At 37.3% G+C, this 20,947-nt stretch overlaps 1 protein-coding gene across 1 annotated transcript; it reads left to right on the top strand.

Annotated features, from left to right (window-relative positions):
• Positions 1–561: 561 nt before the first annotated feature.
• On the top strand, positions 562–20,505 carry rspo1 (R-spondin 1). Its single transcript, XM_087806074.1, has 6 exons — positions 562–691; positions 4,209–4,892; positions 7,668–7,862; positions 9,944–10,087; positions 11,797–12,021; positions 18,037–20,505. The coding sequence occupies exons 2-6, from the start codon at positions 4,772–4,774 to the stop codon at positions 18,195–18,197; spliced, it is 846 nt and encodes a 281-aa protein (XP_087662200.1). The 5' UTR covers positions 562–691; positions 4,209–4,771; the 3' UTR covers positions 18,198–20,505.
• The last annotated feature ends 442 nt before the right edge of the window (positions 20,506–20,947 follow it).

The following is a 20,947-nucleotide window of genomic DNA, read 5'->3' as shown; positions in this document are numbered from 1 at the left end:
GCAATGAAAACACTCAACATCTGTACACAGACTCTTTTTATTTTATTAATTTAGCACATTCCAAAGGTGCAATATTTCTTATTCAAAATTGGGGTTTGCTCAAGTGTTTGAGTGAATATTTCCATGAGAAAAAGGCAAATATCCTCAATCAAAAATAGAAGTTTACAAAGCTGGAATAGCTGAATGTACTGACCATTATGTTGTCGGAGCCAATCATGACAACAATTTCTAGCAATTCAAACTTCAGGTTCCAAAGGAGTTCAACATAAAAATATTAAAATATGATACGACTTTAACTACAGCACAAGTTAAGCAGATACAACTTTATCACTGCAATGTAAAAATAAAAATGGAACAAATGTAAAGTTACTCAAATGGAGTATTCGTCTTTATCACACTTTTTCGTAATAACTTCTGAATAATGATCAAATCTGAACTTAACCCAGAAGTGGCTCCTCGCAGGTGACACGTTTATTTGGGGTAAAATCCGGGGTGTGGCTTGCGCCTCCGCCTGAAGTAGTCTCTCTCGTCTGTGCGTGATGCGATTCCTTAAACTTTGGAGCCCACCGCGAAGACCAGTGACCAGCAACGGAGATAATCGCTCTTCGTTTTCGCAAGGATTTTCTGCAACGCTGAAGAAGGATTTCACAGTTTGTATGTGACGAACATTTGAAGAAGCGCAAACGAAGAGGTGAGTTTCTTCTGGTTTTAATTTTGATCCATCCATACACCCATCCCTCCCTCCATCCATCTATCCATATACCCGTCCAGGTCGGTCCGTCCATCTTAATATTGCCTAAGTAAATTCAAATAAAATCACATTAGTGGCAGCTGTTTCTCCTTCGAATGTTTTGGTTGCATGTCCTTTCTTGAAGCCAGCAATGAGCTGCAGTAATAAAGCGTCTGAGTCATAATAATAAAATAGGAACATTGGATTGTTGTTGTAGTGCTGATTTATTTTTGTTGCACAATTTCCACAGCTTTATGTGTTATCAAATTGTTGACATCAGATAAAACAAACCTTCCAGTGCATTTCATTTAAAATATGAATTTGTTTCCAAGTATATTATTTAAATATAATAACATTTAAAGAATAAAAAAAAAGGGACACTTAACAATATAACATGATACGTTTGTTTATTATTTCACAATAACTCTAGGTTGTGTTCTTTTATTTTAAAGTCGACATGGCACAGAAGCAGGTGTTTGCTTTGTGAGATAAATCATCTGAGAATGCTGTATACCTAGTAAAGTAACTACAGTGTAATAGCTTTTCAATTCCATTATCACTCGTCTTTATTTTTGCATATTTATTTATGGTCCCAGGATTTGTAAGGTATGTAGTTATTTCCCAATTTATTGTGATTCTTAGGGCTTCACAATTAAGCTTTAGTTTAAAACAAAACCCTTCTCGATCCTTTCAAACTATATAATAGTTTGCTCTACATATCCATAAATAAATATAATTAAATAAATGTAGCATGTGCAAACAGAATCAGTGTTTCTGCCCATTCCATGTTTGGTTGGATTCATGTAATAGTGTTGAACCGGAGGTGGGATTTTGAGAAAAAGAAAATGCTCGATTATAGACAAAAATATGATTCTAAACCAGTTTATTAGTCCATAATTGTTGCTGGGCATGAGATAAACACAAGTCATGTTCCCTGCTGCATAAGAAAGACACTGTGTGTATAATTTTTTTGGGGAAGACCAGAATGGATCTTTATCGCTGTGTTAACTCACTTCCTCTTTCTTAACCATCTGTTCCCATTCCATTGTCGTTGTCTTATTTATCGTGGTTATATTGGCCGAGTTCCCTAAAGAGTCGTAGATTTGACAAAATATCAACATAAGGGAGCAACACGCCTGAGTGAGCGAGTGAAAGATTCTTTGGAAATAGTTTTTCAAGATCCCTATCCATGGTTTGTTTAAGCTCGCTACAGTTGGTTCATAGAAATGGTTAAACAGCTTTTGATATTAAAGTAAATCCGAAAGACACGCTTGTCTGGTATAAGAAAGATCTTTTCCTCACTTAAGTAAGTGAGAAACATTTTTCGGATAGTGAAGTTTTTAGTTAAAAATCAATGTACCTGATATAAGAGTCATATGTTGTTTTTCTTATTTAATCATACTTGAAATTTAGACTTTCTTTTTGCACAAGATGACTTGTTTTATTGAAAATATTGACCAAAATAAAACCTGGCACCTGTATATATTGTAGACCCAAATCATTGTTTTTTCTTTTTTGAGGAGGCCTTTTTTCAATTTGTTTTTTGTGGCTTTAGGTTCACAGACAGGTTGCATTAAAAACTCTGAGCTCAGAGTCGTGGCACCTTCTCGGTTCAATAGAATGCCCAGTGTGGGATCTCCCTTTCAGCCACTGAATAATTGATAGATCAAACACAGAACTTACAAAGACGGCAATTGAATGTAATGATTATTTGATGAGCGCTGGGCTCCGTTTCATCGGGCCCAGTTGAAAGCGACTGGCGGTGAGGAAAGTTGCAGACGGGCATAAAAATGTTGGAGCGAAAAAAAGATCATTTGAAAAACAAAGCCAAGAATAAAGGTAGTAAGTAGACTAGTTTGTTTTTATGCCTGTTAGGAAAACAGGAAAACAGGAAGGAGGTCTGATAGGAAGTCAATCAGAAAGCTAAAAGAAAGTTAAACTTAAACAATCAAAACTGAGAAATGTTTTTTCAGTGGAAGGAAGAAGATGGAAGAAAAAACTGATTATTGATCTGCCTTAGTCAATATAGGAAACCTTAAAACATACATACTTACAATCATCCCATCTTCCCGTCAGCGTTAGACACTGATCTATTCCTTAATCTTTGCAGATGATATGTTGATATTCTTTCCCAAAGGCTGGAAGACGGAAGACATCATGGTTATACCCCTTTCAAAATGTTGTAAAATACCAGTTTTGCGTTGTTTGAAATAAATCCAGCTGTGAGAAGACCATCAAACATTCAACTTCATTTATAGAAGAAACTGGGACCTTAAGAAGATTTTACTACTGGAAATAGAACAAATATTTAAATAATGTTGGAGTGAATGTATTTTTTTATTTGTTACACTTAACACAACTAATTTAAAGTAAGTATAGAACTAATCAACTAAGTATCAAAACAATATGTTTTGATAACATGGATCTGAAGTTGGAAAACTCAAATGTAGCACACACATCCAAATATGGCTGTATTTGTTCTTATTGAGCTGAAATGTTATTGCTCAGATGCCCTCGCTTCACACTAAAGCTGTAAATCGCAGAAAGCAAATAACACCAAACTCGACAGAACTTCTTGTGCTGCTGGAAACGAATAATGAGCACTTAATGATTCTTATCTGGATGTAAAAATATCTCAGAGTTTTACGACCTTGTTGTGTTTGTGGTTCATTTTTCCAAGTAAAGTTTAACATTCAGCTTCAGCTCACGGCCCAATACTCACTTTAGAAATGAAGGTTTTGTTGCCTTTTTTTTAAACAGCCTTCTATTTTAACAAAATATATATGAATAATTCAATTTAAGACTAAAGTTAATAATGAAGATTATCTTCTTTTAAATTGTTGAATTATTCAGTTGATCTTTGTGCCAGTGACACAATTTTAAAATACAATTAAACTATTAAACTATCTTGCCTGCTTCTTAACGTTGTTCTTGTATGGGCCGTGGCTTGGACTGAGATTTCTAGTGATGGTCTGATGAAGCTTCATGAAGCAGTGTCAGTATTTTCAGAGTCCACTAGATGGCGGTCTCTGCACCATTTTCCATTGTTTTGAACAACTGTTCTAATGAAACATCACATCTTATTTAAACTGATGGCGCCACCTACTGACCTCTAGACAACATGACACTGTTTCATGAAGCTTCATCAGCACATCACTAGTAATTGACATTTTGGTTCCCTTAATAGAGTGAGTCTCAAATGAATGACAATTTTTCATCCAGCCTTAAGCTGTGTTGCTAATCTTACCATTTCACACATTTTACACGACTAAACAGATATTAACTCTGAGACTATTTGGGTAATTTCTTTAGCTCACCTGTATGCATGGTCATGAGTTTTATGTGTTAACTCCGCCGACATGTTCGCTATAACTAGAGTGACTCAAAGATTCAAACTTTTTTTTGGTCTGTTCAATACTTACAGTAAATATAAATAACCGGTCTTTAACAAAACTCTTCTTTCCGTAATCCTCAACAGGTCGAGGCGATCAGTCACATCGGAGGAACTTCCCACAATTTTTCCCCGCTTTCTGAAAGCATCTTCAGCGAGAGACATGACACACCGACACAAACCCTAAGAAAGAAAAGTCAGGGAAGAAGGGAACAGAGCTCAGTGATTCATGGGTTGGACCACCAGACGTCTGACAAGACCACTCCGTACTCTTAGTCCCCCCCACCCTTTTTCTTAGCCCACTTTTTTTTTTCTTTCCCCCCCTTTTAAACCTACTTTGTCTGCTTCTTTTGCCCATGCTACCACAAGCGTGATGGCTCGCAGCGCCTCGGGCTTGTTTGGACTCTCGACCGCAGAATCACCCTCCACGAGAACGCAGCAGCCACTAGAGTGAAAGATAGAGGAAGAAAGAGGGGAGGGAAGGAGGGGAGGGGAGGGGAGGGGGGGAGGCGAAGCGAGAGTCGTGAAAGAAAGTCCGAGCACACCAGAGGAGGGATCATATATTCATTTTAGACGCGGCGGGATCCACCTGTCTCCCAGAGCAAGGGGGTGGTCCCCACCTGTTCCACCGGTCGCAGGGGGGACTCTGCATGGCCACGAAGGCAACAGGGACTATGCAGCTAGGAATGGTGGCGCTGGCAATGGTCTTCCTCAGCTCCGTGGGTCAAGGCGATGCTCTGAAGCTATCAAAGACGAGAAGGCACAGACGGGGTGAGTCGTTTTTTTTTTTTTTTTTCTTCTCACTTTGTTTTCATCACTCCTTTTGTTTTTTCCCTCCCGTCGACTTTTTTTTTTTTTTTCCGACTCCAACTTTACATTCCTGCGGTTCCAACTCTCGTAAAGATTTAACAAGCAGAGAAAAGATAACATTTTGTTTATTTCTCTTGTCATTCTTATTTGTTTTTCTAACGCGGGTTATGTTAGGTTCACTGCTTCGCCTGATGCTTCTGCCTGTTGGATAATTCCTCTTCTTAGTTTATGCACAACTTTCATGGGTATTAGGGTTGTTTACAGAAAGAGGAGTTGATGGATTAAAGCATTCGTTCACTTTCTGTCTGGTTCTTTGGGCACATTTTCAACTGACCTGAGCGTAAAAAACAATTTTTGCTCTGTTTAAACACATTCTTGGTTCAATTTGATTATAAAAAGGCTGCTGCAATGAATAAAGGAGGATTTGGGTCACTAGTACATTAGTACACAACTGCGTCACAGTATTTCGCCTCCAGATATGGAAGTTTACACCTCTGATTTCCATCTGTAATCAGATGATGTTTTCCTTGAAAGGAAAGGAAAAGCACAGAAGAGCAGTTTGTCTTCTTTTCTCTCATTCTTTCTCAATGAATTCAGCGTCATGCCGACAAACAATTACAGCTCACGCAGGATGATTCTAGGATTCCTGTACGCCACCCCTGCTGTGGCGGATTAAAACTATTAGCGCTAGCATGGAGGCGTTGTTACATTTCAGGTGGATGTGACTCATACTTTTAAAGGTGAATCATAAAAGTGTTTTATGTCCAAACTTTATCTTTGGGAGGCATCATCCCAGACTGGCTGGGTTTCTTTTTTTCACCTTTGATTTAGTGGTTATAGTGATTCAATTTAAAATTAAAGGCTTGTTTCTTATTTATCGGCTTTATAAATGAAAACATATTTAAGCTTATTTCCTTCCTTAATTAAGTTCCAACTAAAACTAGATGAAAGAACAGTTAATTTGCTTTGAGTAAATTTCCATCATCTAACTCACATTTGCCAAAATCACAGCCTGGGGGACAAATAGTTTGGTAAAGACACATTGTGTTCGTCCTACGACTTCGACAACTAAAGGGGATTTGGCCCCTTGTGTGATTGAGTTTGACCCCCATGATCGACTGCGTTTCCAAGGTTAGGTCGCAGTGTAGGCAGCTGGAGCAAAGAGGTCCACACTTTCCTCTCCCAAGGAACCTCTTCCAGTTCTTCTGGGAAAATACAGAGGTGGTCCCGAGGAGGCATCCTAAAAAGGTGCCAGATCCACCTCATCTAGCTTCTTTCCACGTGAAGCAGTAGCAGTTCTACATTCAGTCTCTCCTGAAAGCCCCTCACCTTACCCCTCAGAGAACATTTTTGTGACGCCTGTATCATTTCTATTTCTTTTTCTTCCATTTTGTTCTTGATACATGCAGTTGAAGCCCTTTTTCCTTTGCTATAAAAGTAAAATACAGGTAATATAAGTCCTGTTTATTTATGTTTAGTTAGAGTCCTGCATTTATTGTATTTATATAATCCAACCCCTTCTTTAGCTGTTGAAATTCTGTGTCTTCTATGTGTCTTGACGTTAAAAACACTTTTATCATTTTAGCATCTAGGACAATTTTTGAGTTATATTGTTAACAGACACTTGGGATTCCTTATTGTGGAGATAATCATCTGAACAGGAAATGTCATTTAAATATGTTTTTTTAAATATAAAGTAAAAATATTATCATAAGAATCCATCTGGAAGGAACAATTTTTAGATGATGAATCTCATTTTTGGGACAATATTGCACAAATAAAGGCTTTGCTTGTTTTTGTGTATATTTTGTAAGAAATTAACCTACCTTCATTTTTTTAACAATCCAATAAAACAAGATTTATTCTTGCTTATTTCGTTGTGTCCTTACAAGTTAACACTAGTGCTCTGCTGTCATGCAGTCTGATTTAAATTTTGGCAAATCTCATGTTTTCATTGTTCCACTCGGCTCAAGCGTCATCAAACATCTCACTTTTCAAACTTTAATAGAGTTTACCTGACAACTGAACATTCAATGAGTAATGAACTGTTTCCTGTGAGCCTGACGTTTAGTTGTAGGTCTTACTAGCTTTATTAAATATAGTATAATTTGACATTTCCTGAAGATATTTTTTCTCACTGAGCACAAAATTATCAATATTATAAGTCGACACAATGTATGTCTCCTGAAGATAAAGCCACAAAAATGAGTTCTTTCCGGTCCGGTTGTTCGAGGAAGAGCACTTTCAATGTGGCTGGTGGCTTTGTGGGAAACACCAGCTTCTCTTCTTTAATTGGCGCTTCATTTCTCCAACTAAATCCCTGACTGGCTCCTACTCTTATGTCCTCCCCAATCACCCCTTTTTTTCTTAGAATGAAAATCTGTTAAGGATCTCCAGCAAGCAGTTTGAAGTAAACATTGAGTAACTGTTCAAACAAAGATGTTTGGCCTGGCCCCCGGTAAGAGCTGCAAGCAGTAACCCCTGTCTGCCGGAGTGATAAAGTGCTGGCAGGTTTACGGCTGCATCTGTGGAGACACCATAATATTAAAGCTCTGTGTTGTTGTTCTCAAGATCACCATGTTGACAAGTGCCCGCTTTTATAACTCTCCAATGAACTTCATATCTGCCTGGAAACAATTGATCATTTTACGTGTTGATAGGCCATGGTGTTGCTCAGCTGCCCATAACTGTTCTCCTTTCTCCTTCTCTCTCTTCTGGTTTTTTTTTTTTCCACAGTCAGTACCGAGGGACCGCCATCTTGCCCCAAAGGCTGCGAAAGATGCTCGGAATACAACGGCTGCGTCAAATGTAAACCCAAACTCTTCATTTTCCTGGAGCGGAATGACATTCGTCAGATAGGCGTGTGTCTGGCATCCTGTCCCGTGGGTTACTTTGGCATGAGGAATCCGGAGGGGAACAACAGATGTACCCGTGAGTTTGTGTTTGTTTCAAAGCTTCCAGGAACTCACCATATCGTGCCAAAAATCATGAAAAAAAACAACACAAAAAATCTTTTAATGAGAAAAATATATAGTTTTCAAACAACATCAGTTTGAAAAGTCATTGTGATATTGTTGGCTACTATTGTAAGAAACTACGTCTAACATAAATAAAGAATCTACAAACAAACTAAATGTACAGAGGGACTGTCGACCATTCACATGCTCATAACTGAAAAAAGGCTCATAGCAAGAGATTGTTATTTATTGCAGTCGAAACCTCTTTTTGTGTGTATAGCGCTCATGTGTGTTTGTTTGTATGAGTGAACCTATCTGCGGTTTTCCCCGGCACACTGGGAGCAGAATAAAGCTCTTACCGTATCTTGGTTTTCTAAATACAATTATACACAAACTGTATGATTATTAATCCAGGATTACATCAATATAAAATTTAAATGATTTAAGATTTTCCTCATATTCAATAATACAGTTTTCTATTTAAATGCCTAATTCCAAGTGTTTCTGGTGAAATAAAGTATGTAATATCCATATTATTAATACATATTCTTCAAGATTTAAGGCTCCTGTTGAGAAAAGAGGAAAAAACTATGAATTTTATGGCATTCAAAAAATACTACTTTGTAAAAAGCAGCATATTATCAATTAGGTGTCACAACATTATCCAAGAAAAAGCATTTTTCTAATGCGCACACACATCGAAGTTTGCAAAGTTTTTGTTAATTCAACACCAGGCCCTTGGGTAAATACATAAAGTACTATCCACCCATCTTTTTTTATTCAGAATTTCAGCTAGAAAATAAGACAAGGAGATTTACTTGGCGGTTAAATTTGAGGTTCACACATCCCCTGTTATGTTACATTTATAATTATCCATAACATCCTCACAACCTTAAAATCAGTGGTTTCTCTGATGCCAGGAAATATCCCAATTCATTACAACTGGCTCATATAGGTGTCTCAGTACCAAAGTAAAAAAAAGTCAAGTCAAAATCAAGGGCTAATGTGGCCCTCTTGCCCTCAGTTTATCATGCCTGCTGTAAAAGTGGCATATTTAAAAAAAAAAAAATTACAAATTAAAAAAAAGGAATTCATTTGAATTAAACATATTGTTGGATGCTTTTTCTGTATTGAAATATTGTTGATAGCAAAGCACTAAAAGGGACAGTTGGTGACAGTAGAAGACACTATAAAAAAAAAAAGAGTTGGTGGATGCTGACCTGGGCAGCCGTTCACCCTCCGGTTGTGATTATGTTACTGCAGGAAGAAAAATTTAAACTATCCTTCTTGCTTGAGGGTCCACTCCTAGATTACATAATATCTGTCAGGTTTGAGAAATAATGTTGAGTCCAGAGGTTACATAAGCAAGATAAAAGATTCAACCCGTGGTACCAGATTTCAGATGTTTATGTTTCAGCGAGTTCATTCTGGCAAACACTCTTTTTTGGTGTCATTTTTACGATTCTTTTACAGTCTGGACTGCTGCAAAAATAAGTATTAGTTATTGATGTAAGGATGAAACCTATTATCACGGGATCATATGAATAAATACATGGCTCCTTTGCTACCAACATTTGTCTTCATTTAGTGGCGTGCATGTCAGTACCTTCAAATTTAGCTGTCAGGGCTTAAAATGCATAAGTGGTCACAGAGAGCAAGAACATCTTTTCAGAGAGCTTTAGTTGTGTTTCTGGCTGCAAACCAGACTCACTCAAGATCATCCATGTGAATACAATGTAAGCACGATGCACACATTCACATGGATGGATTATTTTTAAAAGGCTCATTTTGGCTAAGATATAAAACGTAGACGGCATCGTCTGGTTTTCCTTCCTGCATGTTTGTAATTATTTAAATTTGTTTGTTTGTCTGGAGAGTTGGAGATGTCTGAAGTGTGCGGAAATCTGAGAATAATCACCGAAGTACACACTTAATCTACTCACTTACACCGAAACAATCAAGCCAGTGTGTGTTTAGCTGAAAATCAGAAGTGTTGCCAGAGTTCTTAAGTGCTCGATTGCATGTTCATCCCTCTCTTCCCTTTTTGTCTTTCAGAATGTAAAATAGAAAATTGCGAAGCCTGTTTTAATCGCAATTTTTGCACAAAATGTAAGGGAGGCCTATATTCGCACAGTGGCCGGTGTTATGTAAGCTGCCCTCCAGGCCAGCGGTCCACCAACGACACAATGGAGTGTATCGGTAAGTGGGCTTTAACCTTCTACTTTTCATCGCTGATTTCAATATATGTTTGTGTCCAAGCCAACGACATAAAGATGGTCATTCATCACTTGTGTTACAGTGTAAATAAATGTCTAACTGCATTTAAACTTGGGAAAAACTAGGATTATTTTGCGTTTATGGTTGCTTTGTGAGATTAAAAAAAGATGATTCTAGCTGCTGAACTTATGTATTGGAGTAATTGGGTTTTCTACTGAAAACGTAATTCAATAATGCACAATTTTTAGATAGTTAAGTAGTGACGGTCCAATGAAGCTTCATGAAGCAGTGTCATTATTTGCAGAGCCCACTAGATGGTGGTCTCTTCACTATTTTCCTTGGTTTTGAACAACTGTTTTAATGAAGCATCACATCATTTTTAAACTGATGGCGCCACCTACTGACCTCTAAACAACATGACACTGCTTTATGAAGCTCCATCAGCACATCACCAAGTTAAAGAGCAAATACACAAAATAAAACATGACATGTTCATTATACATGGCCAACTGGTTTCCTTTCACAAAATCAGTTTTAGTTGCCAAATATTCTGTAATTTATTTGTTATTGAGTTTTCAAATTAGTTAAGTATTTATTCATTATTAATGACTCCTAAAATAAATATTTTTTAAATTAAAATAATTTGGGTCTTTGTTTTTTTGGATGTGTCCCACTGAAGGCTGTGGTGCTAAGAACTCAAGCACATATTTCTGAATCAGAAACTTTAATTGCCAGTGTTGGAAATACAACATAGGATTTTTTGTGGTTTCAGTATAGATTTAAATGATGAAATAAGATTACAAATAAAATAAGAAATAGAAAACAGAACCGAGCACTCACACAGTAGTAGTACAACGTTCCTCTGATAGTGATGTATCATCCAGATGGTAATCCACAACACCAGGACCATTCAATCATCCGGTCCTTGTCCCACCATCAAAGTTTTCTGAGTTCATTGAAATCTGTTCTTCTGTTTTTTTCACTAAGAGAAGGACAGATAATCACTTTAAAAGGCATATCGATAATCTTTTTTGGAATCTGAAAAGAAAAAGACATGTTACTCTAGTGTCTCTATCCACTGCATGCAATCCATTTTTTTCCACTTTCCAAACTAAACCAAAACAGTTCAAACCCTTGTACTACTGCAACTACCAGCTTTTAACAGAGATACATTCTGTGCTAGTTCCTTTTCTTATTAATCCACTTAAATAATTGATTTAATGCTCAATTATTTAGAATAATTAAATATGATCACACCGTTTTATCTTTTGGCGTTTCTATGCTGCGCTCAATTTAGGCCTTTACTGTCTGTGTTGTACTATTCAAAATTCACGTCATTGTTCATTTCCTGATCTTAGTTAATATGCCCGACTGCGTTTAAATGCCATTACCCGCCGAGGTTTTTAAAATGTAATTCATATCCCAAATAAAACTTTAATTTGTGTAAACAAGCAGAACTTCTAAGCAATTCACCTAGTTTGTCGAAAACAATGTGATTTTTAGGGTCATACAGAACCATACATTTAACTCCGGTTGACTTGCTAATGTACTGTCAATTTTAGATTTATAGTTTCACTATGTACATAATTGAAAAAAGGTTGGAAAAAGTACAATATTCTCATGCTGAGGGGCTTCTTGAACTTGAAAAGTGTTTACCAAATATATGATCTGTCTGTTCTTAACTTTTGTAGGTCAGCGAGTTGGTGAGTGTGAATTCGGTAAATGGAGTCAATGGAGTCCCTGCATGAAAAAGAACAAAACATGTGGATTTAAAAAAGGCTCCCAGTCCAGGGTCCGTGATCCTCTGCCACAAGTCTCCAGCCTGGACTCCTTGTTGGCCTTTGTTTCCACTCAGAACTGCACGTCACAGACAGAAAAAAAGAAGTGCGTCGTGACCAAGACGCCCTGCGTGAGAGGTAAACACAAATACACAATCATGTCAGACCATTCATCGCTCCATCTTTTATCCTGCGGACGGAAAGGTTGATTAATCATCGGGAGCTGGCGTGGAGTCAGTGTCTTCGTGACCTTTTAGCGAAATGATTGGGTTTGGTTTGGCTTAGCTAATGGGAGGATACAGAATCTCTTGACTTTCCAACATGTAAACAATAAACCCATTCTCTGTGCCAAGCCGATGACTGGTGGACATTACACGCCACAGTGCTGGACACGGATCAGAGCCAGATAGAGTTATTTGTTCAGAGGGCCGTTGAAGCGTGAGGTTTATACAACCATGACATGTTTGCTTGGGCTCTTATCGTCCTCACAGCAGGTTGCTATCCAGCAGGTTATTTTCATCAGTCAATGATCGTCATTGACTCTCATAACAGCTTATTAGTCGCTCTTGGCTCCAACTGCAGCAGACAAATGACAGATCCAGGAGATCTGTCCAGAGGTTTTTTTTGGATGAAAAGTGCAGAGGAATGGCAAAAGTCTGGTTCCATTGCTTTTCATGGTTTTTAAAGACGTAGTAAGATGTCCAAGCCTCTGACTGCTAGCTTGAAATTGCTTTCCTTCTCATTTGGAGTGACAATGGAACAGCTCATATGGTGAAGTTATCGGGGAAGGAAAATAGTAAATATCATGGTCATAATATCAGAAAAGCACACAAAGTACTTCCAAGGCAAGAACACCACAGGTCTGAGTTCTTCCACCAAGACTACCCAACAACAAATCTCCAGTCAACTTGCAATGGATCTAAAAAAAATACTTCCTAGATCCAGAACATCACTAAAACTAAAGCACCTGTTTTCTGTCCCATTCCTGAAAATTTCATTTTAGCGTTTGTAACTTTTCCAGTTATTTTGCAAACAGACAATTGGATACAGACAGTCACATAACCTCCTTCCCAAATGGTAATAACTTGTGTATTAAGACCAGAAGTTTTCAACCTTCACATACATACACTCATTTGGCCTCATCATAAGACAAAACCCACCCATCTTGGTCAGTGACAACACCTTCATAGCCATGACATATTTACTGGCCCTGTCTTTCTTCCTATTTGAAATTCCTTCCTGTCGACCTGTTTCACTTTTACTCAGAGACCAGTTTTCTCTGAAGAAAAACTGACACACTGTATTAAACAGATAAAGCATGCATTAATGTGACGGCAACTCTTTGTGGTACCCACAGATACCCAAACCTTTTTTCGACTATTCTCCATAGCTACCACTCTGGGTACAGTTGTGCTTCCCTCAATTAGCTAATTCTTCGGTAAGATTTTTTTCACATTTAATCATCACATAACCCTTGTGTACCCAGCTTTCCTGGCCTTCCTTATACAATCCTTAATCGATACACCTTTGATAACCATTGCCCTCCAGACACCATATTGTCGAAGCACAAGTAAAGAGCAAGCAGAACCAGGTGAATCAAAAGGAGCCGTCAAGCGTTGGTTGGCTTCGGTGCAAGTTTAAAATAAATTAGAGGCTGGTTGGACTCAGCCCATAATAATGTGAGACTGCAATCTTCTACCAAAATATAGTTTTTATCACAACTGACATATCGTGAAAAATAAACAAGATTAGAAAGTTGTAAACAGTCTTCAGGTTTAAGACGTATTGAAAAGATTAAGAAGTACATTGACCGCATAACAATCTATTACATTTTGCAGATGTTGGAACATGCATGCGTTAGGCAAGAAGGGTGTGTGTGTGTGTGTGTGTGTGTGTGTGTGTGTGTGTGTTTAGGGGGGTCATGTCCTCTTTCCCCTACACATTTAACATAGCCAAACTATTCCATGTTTTCATGATAAAATGTTTGATAAATGAGAAGCAAAATCAGTCTCTCTGACAGAAACATCCTGGAAAAGAAAATCTGCCGTGAAATGAAAAGAACAATTAGAGATGAAAGATTATAAACTGTCCTTTTAAAAGTGCTTACCAGAATGGAAATGTGGTGCAAAGCTGGGTCCTGTTAGGAAACAGTGCTAGGTGTGTTTAGTCCTTGCAGCCAAAAAAGGTGGGTCATATTCTGTTAGGCCGTTGAAGCATGTTCTTTAAAGTGCAACTAATGTGTTGATTCAAATGATTCTTAAATTATTAGACCCTTTATTGTACTCATCAGTATCTGTTTGTACATACCCTCTTTTAATAAACATATTTACATTAGAAAATATTCTTAAGCGCCACCCACTGAAAATGCCTAGTTTTTTTTCTGGAGATGATTTTTTTTTTGTATCATAACCTCACCCACTCTTCTTTGATTGGTTAAGCATTAAGGTTCGTCACTGCGAGTTATTAATCTCCACCTCCAAGGGACTCATTGTATAAACAAAGTAGGGCATGGCTGGAGGAGGAGTCATAATGTCTATTTAACCTGAGTTTTCGCCGCACTAAAAACATTTATCATGAAATACATGATTGCTTACGCTTGATATTAAGTCTTGGTTGGAAAAATGTAATCCTTGTATTTAATGGATTCACCTTCAATGTTCATTTATAATCATTCTAACAAAGTCTCATTAAGTAGTTTGAGGTGGTGCATTCATGTGTCATCAAGACAGTTTTATTGCTACAAATTCAAAGATTTTAATCTTAAGGGAGCCCATGTTGAATCTCAACAACTAGACTTGTAACATAGAAGAAAACAAGCTGATGGTGTGTTTTTTTATGGTTAAAAAAGACAACGGTGGAGAAAATCCCAGAGACCGTGCTGACACGGACTTTCTGGCCTAAGTGAGTTCTGTTCAACATCACAATTCTATTTACAACCGACTGTTACCCCCAACCTTTTTCAGAGAATTCTATTGGCACAAAAATTCCTGCATAATCGTCTCAGACCACCAAATTGTCTCATAGAAGAATATTAAAAAAAAGATAATCAAGTGTTTGTCATTCTTGGTTGAGAAGACTGTGTCCTTGCTTTAATCAAGATTTAAAATGAGACCCACGAATTTAATCTTTAGGAAGTGAGTGGAGGTACCTAGAACCCTAACCTTAACCCTAACCCTAACCCACACAACAATAAATAATGTATCCTATCCGATTTCAGCACCATAGACTTCGGGATAAGAGAATGTTTTGTTGAAAACTCTAAGATGTGAACATGCAAGAACTTGGCCTTACCCATGGACTTGAGTCTGGGATTCTAAATCAGAAGCACATATTTTCCCCCAAGGACACTCAAAATGCAGGACATAACAAGAGGAAACAATCTACCGCAGGTTAATAAGATATCAAACTGGTATTTGGAAGTTTACCAAACACCTTAGCAGGTAGTCACCGCGACAGTTTTGTGTAAGCTGCCACCAGCTGGTACAGTGGGAGGATGAGAAAGACTTTAGGAAAACATCAATCATTGTCCCTTAATGTGCCACTTAGACCTAGCATAACTTTGGAAAAACAAAGTGAAGGTTGCCACAATGACGGGGAACTAAACCATTTAAGGCCAAATATGGACTAGGATCCTCTAACTGGCATCAAGATCTACCTAAATCCGTTCCATTTAAAAGTCTGTTGTTTCCCCGGCTAAAGAAAACAAAGAGGGCCTGTGATGTTTTCAATTCTATTATTTGAAAGTAAGGTGGTGACAGAGATGACCATAGTCTTCCTCTGGTGTTCACCAGAAAATGAGTCATTGAGAAGAAAGATAGTTTTCTTTGTCATCATTCAACTTCTTTTATCACCCTATTGTGAATTTAGGTGCCCTTGCACAATCCTGTTTTTGTTGTACTCAAAAAGTGCCTTGTTTTTTATATACTTTTAACATAAACCATAGAATCATAACTGTTTGTTTGACAAGTCTGAAAACGCCAGTAGTCAAATAAACACAGACCTTCTGTTATGCAGAGAGGCAGACAAACACCATGGCGCCATGTGTTTTAATGTTGTGAGCTTACATGGCGAACACTGTCCAGTCTTTGGCTCGTGTTCACTTGCTTTGTCATTTGTTCAGAGTTTCTAACCGCATTCGTTCATAACAAACATCCTCTAGTGTAACAACAGCCTTGAGATCCACAACTTCCTTGATGCAGTGCTAATACGAGTCTTGGCCAATATTATCCATTTCCACTGTATCATGACTATAACCGATTTAGGTATGTGCGCTATATTTAGCTTCAGCAACACAAATCACCCGAATGTGTATTAATTAGTCATCAAACAATATTTTAGTTTGATACAAAGGGTTTAAAATGGGCACTAATGAGCTCAGACTTTGGGGTCTAGATCCGGAGGTTGTTTTCCATTGTTTAATACCAGATAATTTGTTCCACGCCTGCTCAGCTAAATGGTGCCAGAAGTGGGATCGTAATTTACATTTAATGCAAGCAAAAAGAATGTGGATGCAATGATGGCGCACCGTCAAAATAGATTAATTAATGAGAATGCTTGAGGCAAAATTCATTAAAGTGCTCATCAGTATGTGTCTGTTTGTACAAAACTCTATTTTCAGTGAAATATTTACATGAAAATGTCCTTAAGCCCCGCCCACTGAAAACACTTAGTTTTTGTGAAGGTTAAATCTCATTTACCATAGCCTCACCCACTCAGTTGTGATAAGTCAAACATCAGGGTTTTTCAAGCTGCGTCATCAATCCCAGAACGCTCCACCTCCAAGGGACTCGTTGTATAAATAAAGCGTAGTGTGATTTCAGCTGGCTGGAGGAGGAGTGAAGCCCATTATTTCTTCATAATGGACTCCGCTCTCGTAACCTCTCTTTCGTCGAGATTTCAGACGGGGGAGAACTTTATAAAGTAATAACTTAAATACATCGTCATAAGAGACTACCTACATCTTGGAGAGGAAGACGTCAACATTTTAAACAATTGAGTAAGTCAGGAGAGTTGCGTTTTTTAAAATTTAGTGGCCTTTTAGGTTTAGTGTTTGCTCTTTGATTCGAATCATATTTCTGGTTATGTTTTTCTGTATACAAATAAATAAATAATGTTTGGCCTGCTATCGAGTGAAATCACTGATTGACAGATGGTGAACATGTTTTGTAATCCGACACTAAAGACCATCGTTGGTAGAACTTGGATTATAGTCTATGATGAACGCGTTTGTGTTTTTCGTCAATGGCTTGTTTGTGGTTATCTCAATATATTAGAAGTTTTTGGTGAATGTACAATATGCTATGAAAATATTTGGAGAAACCAAGTCATTTTTAAGTCGTGATGGTCTGATGAAGCTTCATGAAGCAGTGTCATTATTTTCAGAGTCCACTAGATGGCGGTCTCTGCGCTATTTCTTTCATGGTTTTAAACAACTGTTCTAATGAAACATCACAACATTTTTAAACTGTTGGCGCCACCTACCGACCTTTAAACATCATGACACTGCTTCATGAAGCTTCATCAGTCCATCACTAATTGTTAGACACCATAGACAGTTAACAATTAACACTGCCATTTTTTTTTGTAATGTTAGAAACGGTATCTGAGTAGGTTTATACAAATGAATGAACTAACTTCTGATATAATTTCTGCATTTTTCCATATTACATATATCTTTGTGTGTTCATCACTCACATACTAGCCTAGATATTTAAACTACATACTTTCAGCTGAGCACTGATAAAACAGTTTGTATGTCATATATGATCATTTATTAATGTCATGTGAGCATTTTATCTTTTATTTGCATATTAGGTGCCTTCAGACTTGCCCTTCTGTTTGTAATCATCATAGATGTTCTGTTTTTAAGAATACGTTCTAGCAAAATCCCCCTCCAACCGTCAACTTCTTTTCACAATCACATGTTCAGATTTCTGAAATGTATTTATTTAAAAAAATATACTGTATTGATTGTCCAAATACTTCCATTCTCATTGAATCCATTACACTCTTGTTCTGCTTATCTTTGATAATGAAGACTTTTCTTCTGCTCTTTTTAAGACTCAGTTTCTAAGCTTTCAGTTTTCTCAAGTTTTCACACATTCAGAATGTCAATTAAATTGATTAATAACTGTTTGTTTTTTTACTCTACAGATGGGAAAAATAAGAGAGATCGACAAGACCAATCGGGCGGCAGAGAGAAAACTCGCAGTCGAAACAAAGATGGAAGTAAAGGAGGGGGAGGAGGGAAGAGAAGAAGAGGTCAGAGCAGGACCACCACTGTTCCACTTATCACAGCCAGTTCTGTCACCTAAATCCTGACCCGAGCGAGAGACTACGCGCTACATGAAGAAAAGACAATGGAATAATGCTGCTGTGCATGTAGACAATGTGCAAAGAAAACTGGAGAAATGAAGATCATGGAGGAGGGACTGTGAAGGAAAGACGGAATCACTAGTGTCACATTTGTTTCAAGATGTTAGAATCAAGGGCATCTCTCTATTTAATTGTTTTTCTTTCATCACAATCTGTTCTTGTCTTTGGTGAGGTCAATTTTCTCAATTCCTGCTATGAGCGCAATGATGCTTTTGTACCATCGGAACTCTTCTGTAGAAAGTCCGATGCTGTCATGTCACGACACGGGGGGGGGGGGGGGTATAAGGAATAGAATAGTAAAGCATTTTGCACAAAAGCATCTTTGCCACTTGATAGCAACACTAACTGTACAGAAATAAAGACAAATAACGCATGGATATGAGACCTTTGTGCATGCAGTTGAATGATCAAATCTAAGGTCTTCGCACTACATGGCTGTTCAAAAGAAAAGGGAAGTTGTGGATATCACTCGAGTTGGTCATTGAGGTTCTAGCCATAATAGTTCCAATAGTTAAGTCTCTGAGAAAAAATCTTTGACTTCCCCTTAGATCGTCTTCACCATACCTCACTTTTCAGAACTTCAATTTGCCTTTTTACTCGCAAATGTTATGTGCTTGGCAGGGACGCCATCTGTGCGCCAGCCAATGAGAAATCAGAAACACCTGGTTCGAATAGTAGGAAAAAATTTATGGCAGGAGTTTGTACTTTGTGAAGATGGAGTTTTCCATCTCTGGTGTTTGGCCGCCCTGTGTAGCATCAGACTTTTAATTTTCCCTCGGAATTCTTCTCTGAAAGAGCATCGTCCAGCCGTTGGCATTGACATGTTGACATCTTGTTGACATCTTTCTCCAAGAAATATGAGTCTCACAGGGAAACCATAACACTTGGAAAAAGGAAAAAACTTGGATTTTGGCCCATTTTTTTCATTACCATGACCAGATTAAAATTGTTTAACCTGACCAAATTTTTGATCTGAGGACCAACATATTAAGAGCAAAAGAGAAAAAAAGGTATCCATATAGCTTAATACATAGCTTCTACATTTTCTCAAGTTAACCATTACATCTCTATCTAAACAAGCCTTTGTCACAAACAGAAACAAGAATAAGTTCTTAGAAAATCAACTTTGTTGAACTCACGTTTCACTATTGAGATCTTAAAAAAAAGTGGTTACTTTAAATTTAAAATTGTAGATTTTTATTTTGCATTGAGCCAGTGAAATAAAATTACGGCCACAGATTTGTCCCTTGCCCTTTAGGATCCCCTGATATAAATTGTAGTGATGGTCTGATGAAGCTTCATGAAGCAGTGTCATTATTTTCAGAGTCCACTAGATGGCGGTCTCTGCACTATTTCCCTTTGTTTTGAACAACCTTTCCAATGAAACATCATTTTATAAAGTGATGGCGCCACCTACTAACCTCTAAACAACATGACACTGCTTCACAAAGCTTCATCAGCTCATCACTTGTAAATTCATCATTAGATATGTATCACTTTATTCTTTAGAATTGTTATTACAGTTGTGCCCCCAAGACTGATGCACTGATGAATATTTGTTTACTTTTTTGGATTCAAAAGCAAAGAGAGTAAAACATGTTGTGAAGTCTACTGGCATGACGAGTAGATTTTTATCTTTCATTTACTATTATTTATGATGACTTTGCGTACCACTCTTAAATTAAATTAAATACTTCATACTTCATAAATTCACATTGAATTCTTTACATTTTAACCGAAAACATTTAGAAAAAAAAATCCAAATTAAGAAAATAAAAGCTAGTTCTTAAAATATATTATGTTTGACGGCGTAATCTAAGTTAAGACTCATGGAGTGTATGTAAGAGATTAGCAGTCCTTGCATGGATTCAAATGTCAGTGAAAGAAGTTGCTTCAGATTGAGGCTCTGAAATGTAAATGCACATGGATATATAAGATATGCAGTAAACTACAAGCTACATATGATGGAGTCATCTGCTGCTCATTTATGTTTGTAACATTATTTTTGCACAGTCATGTTTACCTACTGCTCAACAGTCAATGTACTTGTGTATTCTCTGCTTTGTGAGTTCTCCAAACAAAGTTTTGTAACATTCATGAGATTTTTTTTTTTGCTTTCTACGATTGGTTCATATTCACACTCTGCACAACGGATCGTGAGGAACAAGAATATGTGAAAAAGAACAAGTGAAATCATAGCATTGTGTATCTTAATCTGTGGGAGAATAAATAAAAAAATGAAGCAGATTCTCATCAACTATGGCTTGTTCATTTATCAGGTTGTTCAAGAGTCAGAAGAGTTCTATCAAAGAAGGAGACTTTTCTGTTTACCTCATTTCAGATCCTCTGGTGCCATGAATCGCACATATCAACCACCGTTTTTATTATGTGAAACAATATGTTTTTGATGACTTTCAACTACCACATATGAGATTTGCCTACAAAAAAGGCAAAACTTTGGATTTGGAGTCTATATATTTTAGACACCATTACCAAGAACATGGAACATTTCTCACATAGAATAAGAAACTTGCTACTTCATATATTTTTTAACAATACATTTAAGATTATAATCCAAATGGTGTAAAATTGCAATTAAACAACCATTTCTAATAACAACTGTGTTATTAAAATATATTTTGTAAGAACATTGGATATTTACAAATATTTTAATGCATTATGAAGTCCA

Source organism: Callionymus lyra, chromosome 13 (assembly GCF_982586985.1).
Source record: "Callionymus lyra chromosome 13, fCalLyr1.hap1.1, whole genome shotgun sequence".
Taxonomy (NCBI): Eukaryota; Metazoa; Chordata; class Actinopteri; order Syngnathiformes; family Callionymidae; genus Callionymus; species Callionymus lyra.
Note: the sequence above shows the minus strand (reverse complement) of the source record. Positions and strands in the feature narration are given on the sequence as shown.